This window comes from Natrix helvetica (assembly GCF_964273705.1).
Source record: "Natrix helvetica genome assembly, chromosome: 6".
NCBI classification, from domain to species: domain Eukaryota; kingdom Metazoa; phylum Chordata; class Lepidosauria; order Squamata; family Natricidae; genus Natrix; species Natrix helvetica.
Window position 1 is genome coordinate 52886570 of NC_138553.1, and position 17498 is coordinate 52904067.

The window sequence follows — 17498 nt, forward strand, 5'->3', positions numbered from 1 at the left end:
TGTATTAGAACCACCATGATTCCCAGACACACTAATTGGAAATTTCAGTGTATCACATCTGGAAGGTTTCAGGTTAAGTGAAAGGTTGTGACTTATAAGCAAAAAGTCCCTATGGAACATGACATCTGATTGTCAATTAAAAGGGAAGTAGGGGGAAAGAGTAATATCAGTGAGAACAAGGGCCGCGATGGCTCACATGGTAAAACAGTAGGTCTGCGCGCTGCTAAGGTCAGCAGCTCAGCAACTCGATTCTCATGAGTGAATAAACCGCAGAGGGACAAGAAAGGAGCCTCCCCCGATTGCCTACTGGCATTCAGGTGTCCCGCAGGTAAAGATAATACAGTCCGAAAAATTCCTTTCACAGAGGTAACCAGCTATCTCAGTGATCCCTGCCTAACATATGCCATGTGCTAAATAAATAAGTGAGAACAAATATATGCCAAAAGCTCTTACAGAGTTTTAGGTTCAAATTTAGAAGCAGGCTAGACAACGTGTGAGCCATTAGGTCATCATTTCAAGACACTTCTTTACCTAAACAAAGAAATAGAATGACCGCAGGCAGACAGAGTGGGAACAGGAATACCAAAGTCAGTTTCCCTTTTGACTTTGTTTGGCAGAGAGCACCAGAAATCACTCTTCCTCCTTCTCAGTTGACCCACAGGATTGCCTGCAATTTTGCAGGGAGAAGTGAACCATGGACTGTAAGAAAAACTGCACCTTCACTCTGCCATCCCAGCATGTTCCCTAGGGCCCCAAAGAGGAAAGGGCTCACACATCAATCACTGATACCACCCTACTACACTACCTCGCCAGCAAGCATCCAAGTCAAGCCCTCACCCTTCCCCCACTGCTTTCTTATGTTAGGAGATTTCAAATTTCAGCCACAATTCCAAATTAGCCAATTGCTGCTCACTGTTGGGCCTTGCCACCAGCCATTGGGTGCCGGGTTCAAAGAAGGTGGGGAAAAGGGTGGGGATATGCCTCTGCCACCTTCCCTTGAATTGTGCAACCTATAGTTTCTGGAAAGTGCAGTCTGAAGGCATGGTAACACTGAAATGACCCCAACCTTTCCAGATTTCAATCCCACAGGTCTGGGATGTGGATGCATTATGTAGGTTTTAGCTTATTTGAGACTTCTTAATTTAAAAATGGTTGCCCTATGGATGCACCATTTCACCCAATGAATGTTACAAGCAGACACAAGAGTTTCAGTAGTGTATGGGTATTAGAGCCATTATGGATGAGATAACTTTTGGGGTTCTAGTCACATATCTCAAACTCATCAATTTCTCCAGAGGAAGGATATCTTATAAAATAAAATCATGAGAACAGGCAGCCCACACAGCCCTTTTGCAGCAAGCAATTAAGAACTGGAAAATTAAACCAAGTGTGTTTAGCAAGTTTAAGGCATATATGCTATTCTTTGCTTTTGATGAAAGGAAAATAATGTACCGTGTTTCCCCGAAAATAAGACAGGGTCTTATTTTCTTTTGAACCCCCCCCCCAAATGTTGCTTGGGCCTTACTATTGGGGAGGGCTTATTGGTTTTGGGTTGCCAGGTGGCTACTCTTTTGGGAGCGGGCGCCCGAAGTGCTGGGCACAGCCTCAGGAGCAAATGGCTGTGTTGCGCTGTCGAAGCAGCACTACACAGCAGCCATGAGGTGACCATGCTCACGAGCAGCCGCCCGGTAACCCCCCTTTCTAGCCAGGCAGAGCACCACTCACTGACCCAGTAATATCCCAAAGGCGCTATGGTGGACAGAGAGTCTTCCAGCAGCCAGCCCACAACCATAGAATGTAGTACCAGAGCGGCCACTGCTGGAAGATTTGGCAGCAGATCTCCGGAGTTTGGAAGCCAGTTATGCTCTTTTTTGTCCTAAGGGCACTTGGGACAACTAAAACACAAAACTAAAACATAGACACAAAGATAAAATATTTTGTTATTAGTTGCAAAGTTGTGTTCAACCTATTGCAACCCCATGGACAATGTTCCTCCAGGTCTTCCTGTCCTCTACCATCCTCCAGAGTCCATTTAAGCTCACACTGACTGCTTCAGTGACTCCATCCAGCCACCTCATTTTCTTGTGCACCGCTTGGAGAGTCCAAGCAATGGGTTAAATCAGTCTGGTTGCCTTGGGGCTGAGGAATCTTTTTCCTTGGCCACGCCTCCTGGTGTTGCCTGGCCCCAGAATTTTTCCTCAGTCTGCCCGTTCAGGACTTGTTTTTGTGAGCTCCAGCTTGATTTCACCCTAGGCTTGGACTCTCCCTTTAGATATTTCCTCTTTTTCCTTTTTCTTCCTTGTCCTTACCAGCATTGTCTTTAAACTTTCTCCACTTCGTTTGGACTTCACAGTGAGACTCGGAGGTAGGCGTGGTGGTGGTGGGTGCTCCATTTGCCACGCCATGCTTAGGATGGCAACGGGGAGCTGCTGCTTGCTTTTAAAAGCGTGGCAACACGGCGAGGCTTCCGGCGGCTGCCGATGGTCATTTTAAGCAGTTCCCCGGTGATTTTTCACTCTAGGAAGGGCGCAGCCTGCCGCAGAGAGGTACGCGGCCATTTTTAACAGTGTGGCTGCCATCTTGTCTCCTCATTTCCCCCTCACTGGAGCGGTGGCCATTTTGGAAGGATCCTAATTTTGCGCCTTTTTCATTAGTGCCATTATGCTCAGCCACGCTACAGCAGATGGCCGCAGTGTGGTCAGCTGGCCCTGTTCGGGCCTCCGGCTGGGTCACTACCACCCACAACGTTGCCCAAGCAGCGCTGGGGTCTTGGCCACCTGGTGGTCATACACCAGCACAGGGCGGGCCTTTATTAATTTTTTTCTCCACTGCTCCTCCCTGCCTATCTGCTTGGCCTTGCAGCTTCGGTTGCTTGCCACCATCTCACCTCCTGATTGAGTGGCTGGATTCATTGAATTGCAGAGCCCCAGTTTACTCATCTTAATTTTTTGCCTTTTTTCTTTTTTTCTCCACAACTGTTCCTGCTTATCATCTGATCCAGTAACAGCCACCAGAGTCTCCAGCTCTCCTGCTTCCACCTGCCTTTTGGCCTTCTCATCCAAAGTTGAGCCACCAGGCCATGGAGCACCCTGGCCCATCTGATCCTTCTGCCGGTAGACTAGGCCCCTCTCAGACCCCTAGCAAGGGATCCTCTGCAGGCAAGGGCAGGGTGGCAAGGAAGGGCAGGGTGGCCAGTCAGGACAGTCATCCCTATAAGGCACCCTCTGTGGCAGCGACCAGGGATGCAGAGAGGCAACAGTGGGCCCTCGACAAACAATTCGAGAAGGCCCAGTGCCAGGCTGCGAGGGAGTCCCCTTAGCCTATTCCTCCTGTTGAGCCAGTCATTCTACTGCTCCCCAGGGGGGCTCACCTGTCAGTTATAGATGAGGAGGTGGAATCCCAAGACCTCTCCCCTGACAGGTCGCTGGCAGAACCGGGTTCTCCTGTCCCTTCATGGACTTCTAAGCCAGGGCCCGCCCCCGCGGGTGACAACCTTGGTGGGTTCACTGATTATAACCTCACCCAACAGGATCCTCCTCCTACTAGGCACCCTATTGGTCAGGACACTGGGTTAGCTCAGGAATCCGAGTTGTCTGTACGTATGCAGGCCATAGTCGCCCGTGCCATTGCTCAGGGCATAGCTGAGGGCATGCAGAAATGTGACCAGGTCCCTGCTGTCCCCAGTACCTCCCAACCCAGGCAGGTGGCACCTCCCCCTGCCAGGCAGGTCCGCAATCCTTCTCTGGAATCCTCGGCGCTTAGCGAGGCTTCTGCCTTGGAGGACCTGGATCAGGAGGAGCAAGAGCTCTCGGAGGACGATGACCTTCCGCCAGACGCCCCTGCCTTCTCGGGGCTTTTTAAGCCTAGCCTATTCAAATCCATCTTGCACAAGGCTAAGAACATGACCCAAGTGGGTACTAAACCTAAGGCCGAGCAGGGATCCTCAGATTCCGCCCCGGTCAACCCCAATGCTAGCATGTTTAATGTTCAGGCACCCCAGCAAGAGCTGGTGCCGGTCCTCGATCTATTTATGGATGTCATTCAGCGACAATGGGCCCAACCTGGTTCCCTGGCTGCACCCAGTGGCGGGGACAAAAAGCTGTACTCAGTTGATTCCGCACTGGAAGACATCCTTGTCCTGCCATCGGTGGACCCCCCCCCCCTATAGCGGCCCTTACCTCTAACTCAGTTCTCCCTGCCGACCTGTTAGAGGGCCTTAAGGCAGAGGACAAAAAAGTGGAGAAGGCCTGTCATAAGACACACCATACGGCGGCCTGGGCCATCAAGGCGTCGTCCTCCGCGTCCTTCTTTAACAGAGCATTTGTCATTTGGCTATGCGAGCTTCAGGCTAAGCTGCCGGCAGGAGATACTCGTCTCCACCAGGACATAACTAAGATCATTGCCGTGTCCCAGTACTCAGCTGATGCCTCCCTTAATGTGGTAAAATTCGCTTCCAGGGCTTTAGCATCTAATGTGACCTCCTGGTCACATTACATCTGTGGTCTGGCTCCGTCACTGGCAGGTGAACCAGAAAAACAGGGGACCAAATTATTTGGGGAGGTCCTAGACCCCTTCTTGATTGAGTCAAAGGATAAACGGAAGGTGCTGCCCTCCTTCAACAAGAAACAGGACTGTAAATCCGCTCCATATTTCAAGATGCAGTCCTTTCGTCCCAGTGATTCTGCAGGATCCTCCTTCACTCCCTCGAACAGACCACCTGGTCATTCGGGAGATAGGCCCCAGGACAGGAAGTCCTTGACCGGGGTAGGCAGCAGTTCAACTATTGCAGGTCCAACTGTGGCGGGGCTTCTAATAGACCCTTCTGCAAGTCCAAGTGACCATCAGTGCTCCCCTCCCATCGGGGGTTGGCTCAGCTGTTCGCCCCCCACTGGGCACTGGCCATGGAGGATGCTTGGGTCCTCCAGACCGTCAGGGAGGGACTTTCCTTGGAGTTTCTCTCTCTACCTCCTCAGAACTTTATCCATTGTTAAACCCTCTCTTGCCCCCTCAAGAGAGCTCATGACCCAGGAAATCCACCATCTCCTGGAGATCAATGCAGTAGAAGAGGTTCCACATGACCAGGAAGGGAAGGGGTTTTACTCCATTCTATTCCTGGTACCCAAGAACTCAGGAGGGTGGAGAGCCATCCTGGACCTCAAGAACCTCAACCATCATATCACATACAGGAGGTTCAAGATGCAGTCCCTCCAGTCCATCCTAGCTGGGATCCATCAAGGGGACCTCCTCACGTCTATCAATTTGAAAGATCTCCACATTCCCATTCGGCCACAACACTGAAGGTTCCTGCGATTCTTTTATGCCGGCCGACACTATCAGTACAGGGCCCTTCCGTTTGGCCTGTCGTCGGCACCCAGGACCTTCACAAAGGTGCTGTCTGTAGTCGCAGCACAGCTCAGGCACAGGCCCATAAGGCTTCAATGTTATCAGGACGACATCCTCATCCAATCGTCGTCCAGGAAACAGGCCTTATGGGACCTCCACATCACCATGAGATCCCTCAGGAATCACGGGTTCTCCTTGAACCCGGACAAGAGCCATCTGTCCCCAACTACCAGGCTTATCCATCTGGGGGCGGTAATAGACACCTCGGTTTGCAAGGTGTTCCTTTCCTAGGACAGGATAGACAGCCTAGTGCCCCTGACCCACAGGGTTCTAAGATCCAGGCAGGTCCCCATTCTACTCCTATCACAACTGTTGGGGAAGATGATCTCCTGCATCTCGGTCGTTCCCTGGGCACGGCTTCATTCCAGAGAGTTGCAGTGGCTCCTCCTGCCCCATCAGAGAGCCAACAGGAGCAATTCGTCCATGATGGTGCGGATTCCCCCGATCGTAAAGAGGTCTCTCAGGTGGTGGCAATCGACAGCTCTGCTGAAAGGACATCTGTTCAAAGAGCCCACCAGAGTGGTCATCACGACAGATGCCAGCCTCGCCGGTTGGGGGGCGCACATGGGACACTGAGTAACTCAGGGCAAGTGGTCTCCAGCCAAAGCAGCTTGCAACAGCAACTTCCTGGAGCTGTGGGCAGCGAGACTCGCCCTGTGACATTTTTGCCGAGACATTCTGCATCAACATGCTCTCCTGATGACGGACAATGTGGCCACCAAGGCACATATCAATCGCCAGGGCAGCACCAGGTCCAAGAAACTCATGGCGGAGGCGGAGGCCCTGGGCCATTGGGCAGAGCGACATGTTGCGTCCATTTGTTCCGACCACATCTCGGGTGTGGACAACACTCGGGCAGACTGGCAGAGCAGGACCACCATAGACAGTGCAGAGTGGCAATTGGATCCGGTTCTGTTCGGCCAGTTGTCCTGCAGATTCGGCACCCCAGTGGTCGACCTGTTTGCCACCTGAGAGAACACGCAGCTCCAACGCTTCTTCTCCCGCTTCTACTCACTGGGGGCGGAAGGGACAGATGCCCTTTGATGCAGTTGGCCACGGGTTCTGCTGTATGCCTTTCCACCTCTCCCTCTTCTACCACAGGTAATCTGCAAGATCATCGCAGAAAGGGCGGAGGTGATCCTCGTGACTCCCCACTGGCCTCGCAGGTCATGGTACGCTGACCTCGTCAGCCTGTCGGTGTCCACTCCATGGCGGATACCTCGGGATCAGGTCTCCCTCAGCCAGGGGGCCATAATCCACCCAGACCCCTAGTGGCTCCAGCTCCAGTGCCATCTGGCACTTGCGGGGGACCTCCTGAGGAGCGAAGGCCTGTCGGAGGAGGTAGTATGTACCATCCAGGCATTCAGACGCCCCTCAACGACCAGGATATATGACTCCTCCTGGTCCACCTTCGCCAAGTGGTGTGACAACTACCATCTTGATCCAGTCACCGCACCTGTTTCCCGAGTATTGGACTTTCTTCAAGGGGGCCTAGACAAAGGTCTCGCCCCAAACACTCTTTGGCGTCAGGTGGCGGCACTATCCGCCATTTGGTCCGGTGATCCAATCCTGCCACTCACCAAAATCTCCAGGATTCGCTGTTTCCTTAAAGGCGCTTCCAACTTACGCCCGCCGGTGGTTCACCGTTATCCCACCTGGCAGTTATCGGTGGTCCTACAGGCCTTACTTCACCACCTTTTGAACCTCTGCGCACATCGTCTCTTCCCCACCTCACCTTGAAAACTGCCTTCCGTATTTCAGAGCTGGCGGCTCTGTCCGTTCAGGAGGACCTTTGCGTCATCCACCCGGACAGGGTCGTACTATGCCTAGATCCAGCCTTCATTCCAAAAGTCAACACCTGGTTCCACAGGGCACAGGAAGTCATCCTGCCTAACTTCTGCCCGTGCCCCAATCACCCAAGGGAACATCCCTGGCACAGGTTGGACGTCAGACGGGCCTTGCGGATATACATCAAATGTACTGCAGACTTCCGCAGGTCAGAAGCCCTCTTTGTGATGTTCCAGCCAGGCTCCTTGGGTAAGAAGGTGTCATCCTCCACGGTCGGTAGGTGGCTGAGAGCATGCATTTTAGCTGCATACGAACACCAGTCCAGGGCGGTACCTCGACATATTACTGTTCATTCCACTGCGCTGCCACTACTGCGGCTTGGGCCACCCAGGCTACTATTGACGACATCTGCAGGGCGACTACTTGGTCTTCACCATCGCCTTTTGTCAAAAACTATAAATTAGACGTTTATGCTTCAGCCGAAGCATCGTTCGGCAGGAGGCGTTTGTTTCCACGACCGAATCCCAGGACTGCTTTTCTGCCTGCCCTAGTGGCACATAACTTGGGTATATCCCGTTGCTTGGACTCTCCAAGCAGTGCACAGGAAAAAGACCATTGGTTTACCTGACGGGTCCTTTTCTGTGCACCGCGGGAGAGTCCAACCCACCCTGGCTTATCTGTCCAGGGATTTGTGACCATCGTGTCAACTTGGACTTACCTACGCTGATTCTTCACGCTTCCAGCCTTCACGGTCCAGACCTTCACAAAATTCTGGGGCCAGGCAACACCAGGAGGTGTGGCCAAGGAAAAAGATTCCTCAGTCCTAGGGCAACCAGACTGATTTAACCCATTGCTTGGACTCTCCCGCGGTGCACAGAAAAGGACCCTTCAGGTAAACCAATGGTCTTTCTCTAAAATATAATTAAAATAATTACATTATTTAACTAATTATATGTAAATTAAATACCTGATTAAACTAAAATGCCAGGTTAAAAAAAAGAATATTTTGATTGCTTTCCTAAAAGTTGGGATGGGCTGGATGTGGAAATTGAGCACAAGCAAAACAGACCATACTCCAAAGCTTGTATAGACCAAACAGAAGCCTTGGTCTCACCCACTGTATAGGATTATGCTGAAATTGGGAGTCTTTCAGATAGTCAGGACCCCTGCCATTTATGAGTCTGAAGTATTGTGTTTTCTACTTAGAAAACAGTCATAACAAATGTATATTCATGGAGATCTTGAGGTGCTTCAGATGTGCTGAACTGGTTAGCAGCCTAGTTGCCTTGTTTTCCACCATCAGAGCCCTCTGATATTTCCTCTTTCCATGTAGAATGTATTGCTTTAGTCAAATTGATAGTATGTATCTATGTATGTAATATGTATGTATAATAAGTACACATACAATAAAGATTACAATTAAAGGAGAAAACTTAAATTTGATTTACTAATAAAGAATGGAACAAAATGCAATGGACATATTGAATGATATTTATGAATAATAGACCAGAAGTTAACTTTAAGAGTGTTTGGCATTATAAATACACTGTATTTGGAAGATGATATGGAAGAGGAGCAGTTTTTACCTCATAGGCCTGAATCTGATTTGAAAATGGATTTAAAAATGTCAGGCTACAGGAATAATTTGAAGGGGACATTACATTGGATATAGAAATAAAACCAGCTGATGTCTTAACAAGTGACATTGGATTCAGAAAAGAGACTTGTTTAACATTTTGAAGAGTTCTGGGAGAATTAACAAAACAAGTGAGAAGAAATCAATCTCTAGGACTTTATTTGAGAGTATTAAGCATCAAGATTGTGAAAAGTAAAGGGAAGAAATATAAGAACAAGATTGTTAACAGCAAAAGAAAAGCACACAAAGTTGGTTTATTAGATATATTGCTATTTCTGGTAAACATTAATGGATTTTTGCTAATATTAAGACTGAAATGAGAAGGTTTTATGGATTTCTATATGGATAAGAGATGAGATTTTATAAGAAGGAAACATTTGTTGTGTTATAAGAGAAGGTAATAAGTTACTAAAAATGTTCCTAATTATTGTTATGAAGGGAGAAGTCATTTCTTTATATATTGATTATTTTTTCTACTTTTTAAAAAATATAAGTATTTTTTCACTTCTATTTTTTAAATTTTATTTAGTTTAGTTTAATTATTATTAAAATGCATTGGATTCTCTGCATTAACATAGTCATTCCTGGGATTTTGTGAAACTGGAGCAATGCTGACTCTGTAGTCCATAGCCCAATACTGGCAAATTCACACTCCTCTGACATTCTGGACTTGTGTTCTATTTCACGATTTGCATTTCCAAGTCACACTAAAATAGGACTATGAAAACTACTTCTGTTACAAAGTAGCCATGTCAGGAGATCATTTCTAAGCAGTGTATCAGAGAACAGAATCATACATGAATGTCTTTTCAGGTCTTTGTGTGCCTCTTATTATATGCTCCATCTATAATATTTGTTTACCTATGCCCTGGTTTCTCAAATGTCAGTGTACAATGTGGTTTAATGAAAAAAATCAAAATCCACATTGAAATGTCACAGCAGGAACAGGTGATAAAGTGCATTCATGCTATGCCTCATGATATTTTTAAAAAATCCTGCTTTCTTGTATCTTTTCAGCAAGTTCATTGCAGACTGTGAGAGCAGAAGAAGCCTAACTAACAGTCACTTGGAAAAGAAGAAGTGTGATGAATATGTAGGTTCCTCTCCTCACTTCATAGAAATGTATTCTTTGATGTTGCAGGTGTACATAAACTGCTGAAACTTGCCTGGATTTCCTATGCAAGAAGAAGCTTTGCCATTAGCTACCCTTTGCAGGACTGTTCATCTGTGTTTCATTTATGTGATTATATTTATGTCCTTGCCTTCCTTCAATGTAAGTTGCATAATTCTCTGCAGCCCACAATTAATCTTCCTAATGATTGGTGAATGCACTGTGGATAAGGTAGGAAGCAGGAAATTTTTCTTCTAGAATTCCAGATTTATCTAATGAAGACAAATGGTGAAGGCAGTTAAGCAATTGTATTTGTTGTCAACTCCTAAAGTTGATAGTAGGAAATCGGGGGTGGGGCACATTCCACACATAATTTCGGCTAGTCAGAACTCAGATCACCGCAGCAGACTTGGGAGGGATGCAACTCATTGGGGAATGTGATTTATGACTCAGACTGAGGGGAGGGATGGAACAGAGGTAAAGTTCAGCTACATTTAAAATAAGCTAAGATATGACTGCACAAAACAGGTATTGTCAAAATGCTCCTAATAAATGACTGGTTTCTCTTTTGAAATTTGACTCAAGGCTTGTGTATCAATTAGGGCATTTAATGGAAACCTGAAAAACTCAAATTGTTTTTGCTTCGCACAAGTTGCTTTTGGAAAGTGAGGGGAGCCGAATGTCAACTTCTAAAGTTGACATAGTAGGAGGGAACGCATTCCACGCATACTTTCAGCTAGTCAGATCTCAGATTACCTCATTGGGGAATGTGATTTATGACTCAGACTGAGGGGAAGAAAGGAACATAAGCTAAGATCTGACTGCACAAAACAGGCATTTCCAAAATGTTCCTAATAAATGACTGGTTTCTCTTTTGAAATTTGGCCCAAGGCTCGTGAATCAATTAGGGCATTTAATAGAAACCTGACATTTGTTCAACAGTTAAATTATGAAATTTTACTGTCTAACATTTTCAAGAGCTTGAAAATGAGATTAGTTATTAATGGTTAAGGTTCTCAATGGCTGCTAGTTATAGTAGTCATATTTAAATTCCATTATTGCCTTCCTTAATTTATGATTACACTCTCCAATGAGTTGTAGTTAGAGCTGCTGGATTCAAATGACATGGGGCACCCTAAGCTAATAAAACGCTTTGTGTGAGTCCTACTGGTGGAATCAGCGTATTTGGTACAACTGAGCATGTTCCACTTTTAACAAGTCCAGGCAAGACATGGATGAGCAGAAATATGAAGCTGTGGCATCCTACTTTTAGTAGTCCACCCCTTTTAACACTTTCACCATATTGATTTCTACCAATCCTCTTGGAGTTGATTACTATGATCCTGCTTCTAAAAGACATCTTCATAACCATGTGAAGCTTTGAAATGTGTTGTGTAAAAATAAAAAAAATGCATGAATTTGGCTTTTAAAAAATTGAGGTGAACCTTAATTGACAAAGATTGAGGTGATAATGAAATTTAACAGGATACAATGGGACCCAGTTGATAAGTACTAAATAGCTATATATTACTAGGGATTGCATTAAAAATAATGGATATGTGGATATAGCATATAGGAAAATGGATTAGCCACACAAACGCTAGGTGTGTGTGATCTCTTTGTTTTATTATGCAGTTAACATATAGGTAGTCTTCAACTTACAATTGATAGCTTAGCAACCACTCAAAGCTACAAAGGACCTCCAAAAGTTGCTTTCTATCAGGTTTAAACTTTCAATAGCTGCCTCACTCCTCCTCCTATGGTCATGTGACAGCATTTCAAGTGTTCAGCAACTGGCTTGTGTTTACATTTTTGCAGTCCTGTAGTCACATGACTATGATTTATGACATTTTTGTCCCAAATTGGCTTTTACTTCCAGTTTTTGGCTATAAAACACAGTAGCAAACAATGTGTTTGCTTCATGATCATGGCATTTGTTTAATGATTTGATTGACTTAACCATGGTGATTCACTTAATGACTTGTGCAAAAATTGTAAAATCAGAGGGTCAGATGACGATCCATTTTATGACCAGTATGATATATGGCTGTAATGAATAGATATGTCAAGACCCACCCATAAAGATAACCCATAAAGATTTATCTATCTTTTTTTTCTACTACTGAACTCCACTGGGCAGATAAGTGAATGTTAGATTCAACATAAAAATGACTAATGTAATGGCAAAGTGACTTCTCAAAATGAACATTGAATAGAACTCTTACAATTGCCGAGCTTTGAGTTGCCTTCTTCCTTTATTTCCCTTCTTCCCTCATTCTCTCTTTTTACAGAGTCCAGGCACAACATCTTTGGGAATGTCTGTCTTCAACCTTAGTAATGCTATCATGGGCAGTGGAATATTGGGTCTTGCCTTTGCTTTGGCCAACACAGGAATTGTACTCTTTATGTAAGTAATTCATATGCCAAATTTCTTTAGCAGTTTGACACATTCAAAGGTTGGATGAAAAATAACACCACTTTCATAGTTTCAGTTTAAATAGGGATCTTTTAATAGATGAAGTAAAAAAAAATCATCCTTAAAAGAATGATTTTATTGTTAGTATTGGTGTCTCTAAGCAATCAACTCCATTTGCCACATATCTACCAATGCTGGACAACTTTTAAAGCTATCATTAAAGAAGTCCACATTTTTTTTCTTCAATGAAGTCCTAACAATGAAGTCCTAACAGTCCTCAGGGTCTTCAGGATCGCCATAAACAACCTGAATTTGAATTTCAAGGGTCCCTTGGCAATCAAAATGTAATCATGTCAAATCACTTAAAGTGCAGTTACTGCAGGCTTTCACTTCACAAAAAAGAGCAATAGAACCTTTTCTCATTGCAACTTTCTGCCAATTGAAGTCAAAGAACAGAGGCTAAGATTTTACTCTGCTAGTTATTACCGACTATAGGAGGCAGTGTTCATCTCTGTATCAAGGCCATTGAATCAGCACTATCATGTAGCCAGCATAACCTCATGGAACGCTGTTACCTGGTAACTGTTTATCTAGTTGCATTTGCATGCTTTCAAGTTGTTAGGTTGGCAGGAGCTGGAGTGAGGACAGCAGCTCACCCCATTATGTGGTGCTCAGGCCTCGAACTTGGACTTCAGCTGACGAACCGATGAGCCACCACACCACTCCTTAAGTAAAGATACTAGACATAAATATGCACACATAAAATAAAATAACAAACAACACATTTTACATTTGAAAAAAGTGTTTTGCAAAATTACATTAATAAACCACATAGTGAGTGGTATGAATTTTCATGTAATTTTTTTTAAAACCAACCTGAAATGAAGTGGAAAAAATGATTTTAAGGTGGGTAAGGTGATGAATTTTAAGTTTGATTCTTAAGACATAATCTCATGCAAAATATTCTAAACAATGAAGTATATGCTTTTTGGGGACTTTTTCTAATCAAATAACTATTGTTAACAGTTTTCTTCTTTTAAATGTTGAATAAGCTTTCTCAGCTGGGTGGCATGGATGCATTAGGACATATCGCTTCCTGAAGTCTTAATCAACATTGCTGAGTGGATTATGTCAGCATAGGAAGGACAATAACACATGCTTGTCTTAAACAATACAATGAAGGTGGTACTTAATCACCAATAAGGTTAAAAAAATATTGGTTTTTTAAAAGCAAAGATAGTATGAAATGCCATGCTATCTTTGTATGACATTTATTAGGTCTGGGTTCTTGCCACTTATTACTAGAAAATAAAAATACTAGCAAATGTAGTATTGCTAATATAAATTATCACAGGTTTTTTTTTAAAATATTGTAAACATTTTGTTACCACTGACTCTCCTGCATTTAACCAGGATAGTTCAGAGTAATAACAGCAAATGGTATTTCTTATCAGATTTCAACCCTAAAAAAATGGTATAAAAGGATGTTTAAAATAATATTGGATTCTTGATATAGACAACAAACAAAAAGCTCAGGTTGGTATTAAATTTAAGGAAAAGGATTATGTTTTAAAGAAATGTCAACAAAGATACAATGAGAAGGATTATGTAATACACAGATAAGAATTCTGAAAAAAGCTGTCTTGAAGAAAGTCATACAAAACTTAATTTGTGCTCAGCCAAAAATAAAATAGATGTCCTTTTTGCTAACCAACTAACAAATATATGTAGGAAACATACTTCAATAGTAATGAGGGACTTCAATTACCCTGACATCAATTGAAAGACTAATTCCGCACTAAGTGAGAAATCGAATAAGTTCCTAACCAGCCTAGCTGACAACTTTTTTGTCCAAAAGGCAGAGGAGGGAACTAGAGGGACAGCCATACTGGACTTAATTCTTACAAACAGAGACATTGACATTGAGTCTTTATTGATTAGCCCTTGTGCTAATTGATAATTGATTATCAAAGTGCAATGTTCTAGAAACAAATTATTACTAAATAATTATTACTAAAATTTGATAAAAACAATTTAAAATGGAATTGGAATAAAATACAATTTAAAATGGAATTGGAAAAAATACAGTCTAAAATGAAATTGGAATAGAATACAATAATTTAAGATATAGATAAAATATGATAAAATTATATTTTGGTGTCACTCCTGCAATCTATCCCAATCAGTCCCACATATGCAGATCTCAACCAAACCATTTTGTTTTAAGTACTGTGCTGTGTTAAATGTTATTTTCAGATTCTAGCCACACATAAGTTAAGTTGTTTTGATATGGGGATCCCAATGAGTCATTCATTTGGTATATAGACTAAGGTCCTTGTCTCTCACCCCCTTATACAAGCAACAATCAAATAGTATGTGAGCCAGGTCTTCTATCTCTGCCGCTCCGCAAATTTGGAGACGCTCATTGTAGGGTATAGAATGGAATCTCCCATATCTGACCATTGTGCCAAACTGTTCGAATCTTGCTCGCGTAAATATTTCCCTAAGCTGTTTTGGCAGTTGTAACTTCAAATACTGTCTACTTGAAAAGTACATTTGTATTTACTCAGCCATTTCAAGTTACCCACCTTATTAAGGATTGCTATATCATTTTTTGCTTCTATATCCTTAATTCTTTGGGCAGCTCTTTTTTTTTGAGTTGTTCTCCTATTATGCAAGAGGCAGGAAGACAATAGCTTCTTACAAAATGTGTTAGTTTGGTGATCCAGGAGATTTGTGATTGTAATTTTATTTGCTCTAGGAGACATAACTTGGGGAGTCTATCAGTCTCCATTTCATTGGCTTTGCACCAGTAGTTATATGCCCTAATTTTGGATAGTGCATGAATTGTGTGAATTCCCAATTCAGCTCTAACTGCTGCAGCAGATGTTCTTGGATCTACATCCAAAATACATCTCAAGTGTTGGGACTGTGGTTGAGTATTGAACCCAAACTTTTGCCCCATTCAAAAGCATGGGGATAACCTTAGCTTTATAAACCTTAATTAATGAGGCTAGGGAGCCTGGATAACCATGGTTCTTTAGTTTAAGCAGTAAATTCAAATGGTTTTTTGCTCTAAATGTACTCTGTTGATGATGGCAAGCCCAAGATCCAGTCTTGGAAAAAGTTACAGCTAACTATACAAAAGTGTTAACCTGTTCGATTGGTTCACCATCTAATTGCCACCTATATCTCAAAGATAATAAAAGTCAAAGATAATAAAAATGTTTCTACCAACATATAAATAGCAAGAAAAAAATCAAGGAAATGGTCCACTAAAGAGAAGATAGCAAGGAAGTAACAGGCAGCAGGGAGAAAGCAGAGCTGCTTAACTCATTCTTTGCATCTTCACACAAAAATAAACTATAGCCCAACCTACCAAAAACATAACAGTAAAAAACAGACTAGAAATAAATGTTAAAATAAGCCAAAAAAATGGTAAGAGAACACCTGTCTGATCTTGATGAATACAAATCACCAGTACTCGATGATTTACATCCTAAAATTCTAAAGGAGCTGGCAGATGTCATCTCAGAACCACTGTACCAAATCTTTCAAAAATCCTGGAGCACTGGGGAACTACCAGAGGATTGGAAAAAAGCTGATGTAGTTCCCATTTAAAAAAAAAAAACTGACCCAGGAAACTACAGACTCAGTCTAACATCAATACCCAGGAAGATACTGGAAAATATTTTTTTAAAACCCAGATCTGCAAACATCTAGAAATAAGTAAAGTAATAACTAGCAATCAGCATGGGTTTGTTAAAAACAGATCATGCCAAAACAATCTTATTTCATTCTTCAACATTCTTCGAACTACATTAGTAGACCAGCAAAATACTGTGGACAGATGAAGAAGGAGAGTGAAAAAATTGGTTTGAAACTCAACATTAAGAAAGCTAAGATCATGGCATCTGGCCCTCTCGATTCCTGGCCAATAGATGTGGAAGAAATGGAGGTAGTGACAGTTTTTTATTTTCCTGGGCTCCAAGATCACTGCAGATGGGGATTGCAGCCAAGAAATTAAAAGATGATTGTTCCTGGGGAGGAAAGTTATGACAAATCTACACAGCATACTAAAAAGAAGAGACATCACCCTGCCAACAAAAGTGCATATAGTCAAGGCTATGGATTTCCCAGTTGCAATGTATGGCTGTGAAAATTGGATCATAAGATCAAGGATAGATATGATTTGGTCAACCCAAGAATTGAGAAGAGATACAGAACAGATTGAAATAATGACAAACACCTGGGCGGATCACAACCCAATAAAAATGACATGGAAAGGACAAAAAAAAAAGAGATGGTCAATCAATCAAAGAATAGTGAAAGATAAAGAATATATAAAAATGATAGAAAGAGAATTGAAACTTTTCTACGAAGTAAATAAGAAAGAAGAAACATAGTTACAAAATTTATGGATACTACAAAAGCTTTTACAAGAGGGTTGACAATAGCATATTTGGCAAGGAAAAACAAGGAAAAGAGACAAAAACAAGAAACATTAGAGAAAGAACTTAAAGAATTGGAAATGGACCTGCAAAAAACACCACAAGAATCAAAAATGAAGGAGAAAAAAGAACTAATAAAACACAAATTAAATTTGATGACACAAGAAGAGATGGCCCAAAAAATTAAATTTGCAAAACAAAACTAGTTTGAAAATGCAAATAAACCGGGAAGATGGTTAGCATACAAATTGAAAAAAGAATAATACATCACTTACAAGATGAAAGGGGAAACATACAATACCGGAAAGAGGAAAAAAATAGTACAGAAATTTTTTGAGAATCTGTACAGCAAAGAAAATATATTACAAGACAGTATCGAACAAATACTTAAATACAAGAAATCTACATGAAATTGAAGAAGAGAGAAGAGAAATGCTAAACAAAAAAGATCACAGTGATAGAATTAAAGGAAGCATTGAAGAGATAAAATAATAATAAAACACCGGGCCCAGACGGTATACCTGTAGAATTTTATAAAGCCATGCAAGAGCAGACAGAAATAGTGATTTTAGACTTATTTAATGAAGCACTTATAGAAGCAAAGTTACCAAAATCATGGAGGGAAGCATACATAACATTGATATCCAAAGAGGATTCGGACCATCAACAAATAAAAAATTACAGACCAATTTC

General features: G+C 42.7%; 1 protein-coding gene across 4 annotated transcripts in view; it reads left to right on the forward strand.

Moving 5' to 3' along the window:
* Positions 1–17498, forward strand: part of SLC38A1 (solute carrier family 38 member 1) — a 161757-nt gene that overhangs the window by 69562 nt on the left and 74697 nt on the right. For all 4 annotated transcript variants that reach the window (XM_081958400.1, XM_081958402.1, XM_081958399.1 and 1 more), the window contains exons 3-4: positions 9845–9920; positions 12230–12345. In XM_081958400.1, the coding sequence (XP_081814526.1) occupies positions 9845–9920; positions 12230–12345 (192 nt within the window). The remainder of the gene's footprint in view (positions 1–9844; positions 9921–12229; positions 12346–17498) is intronic.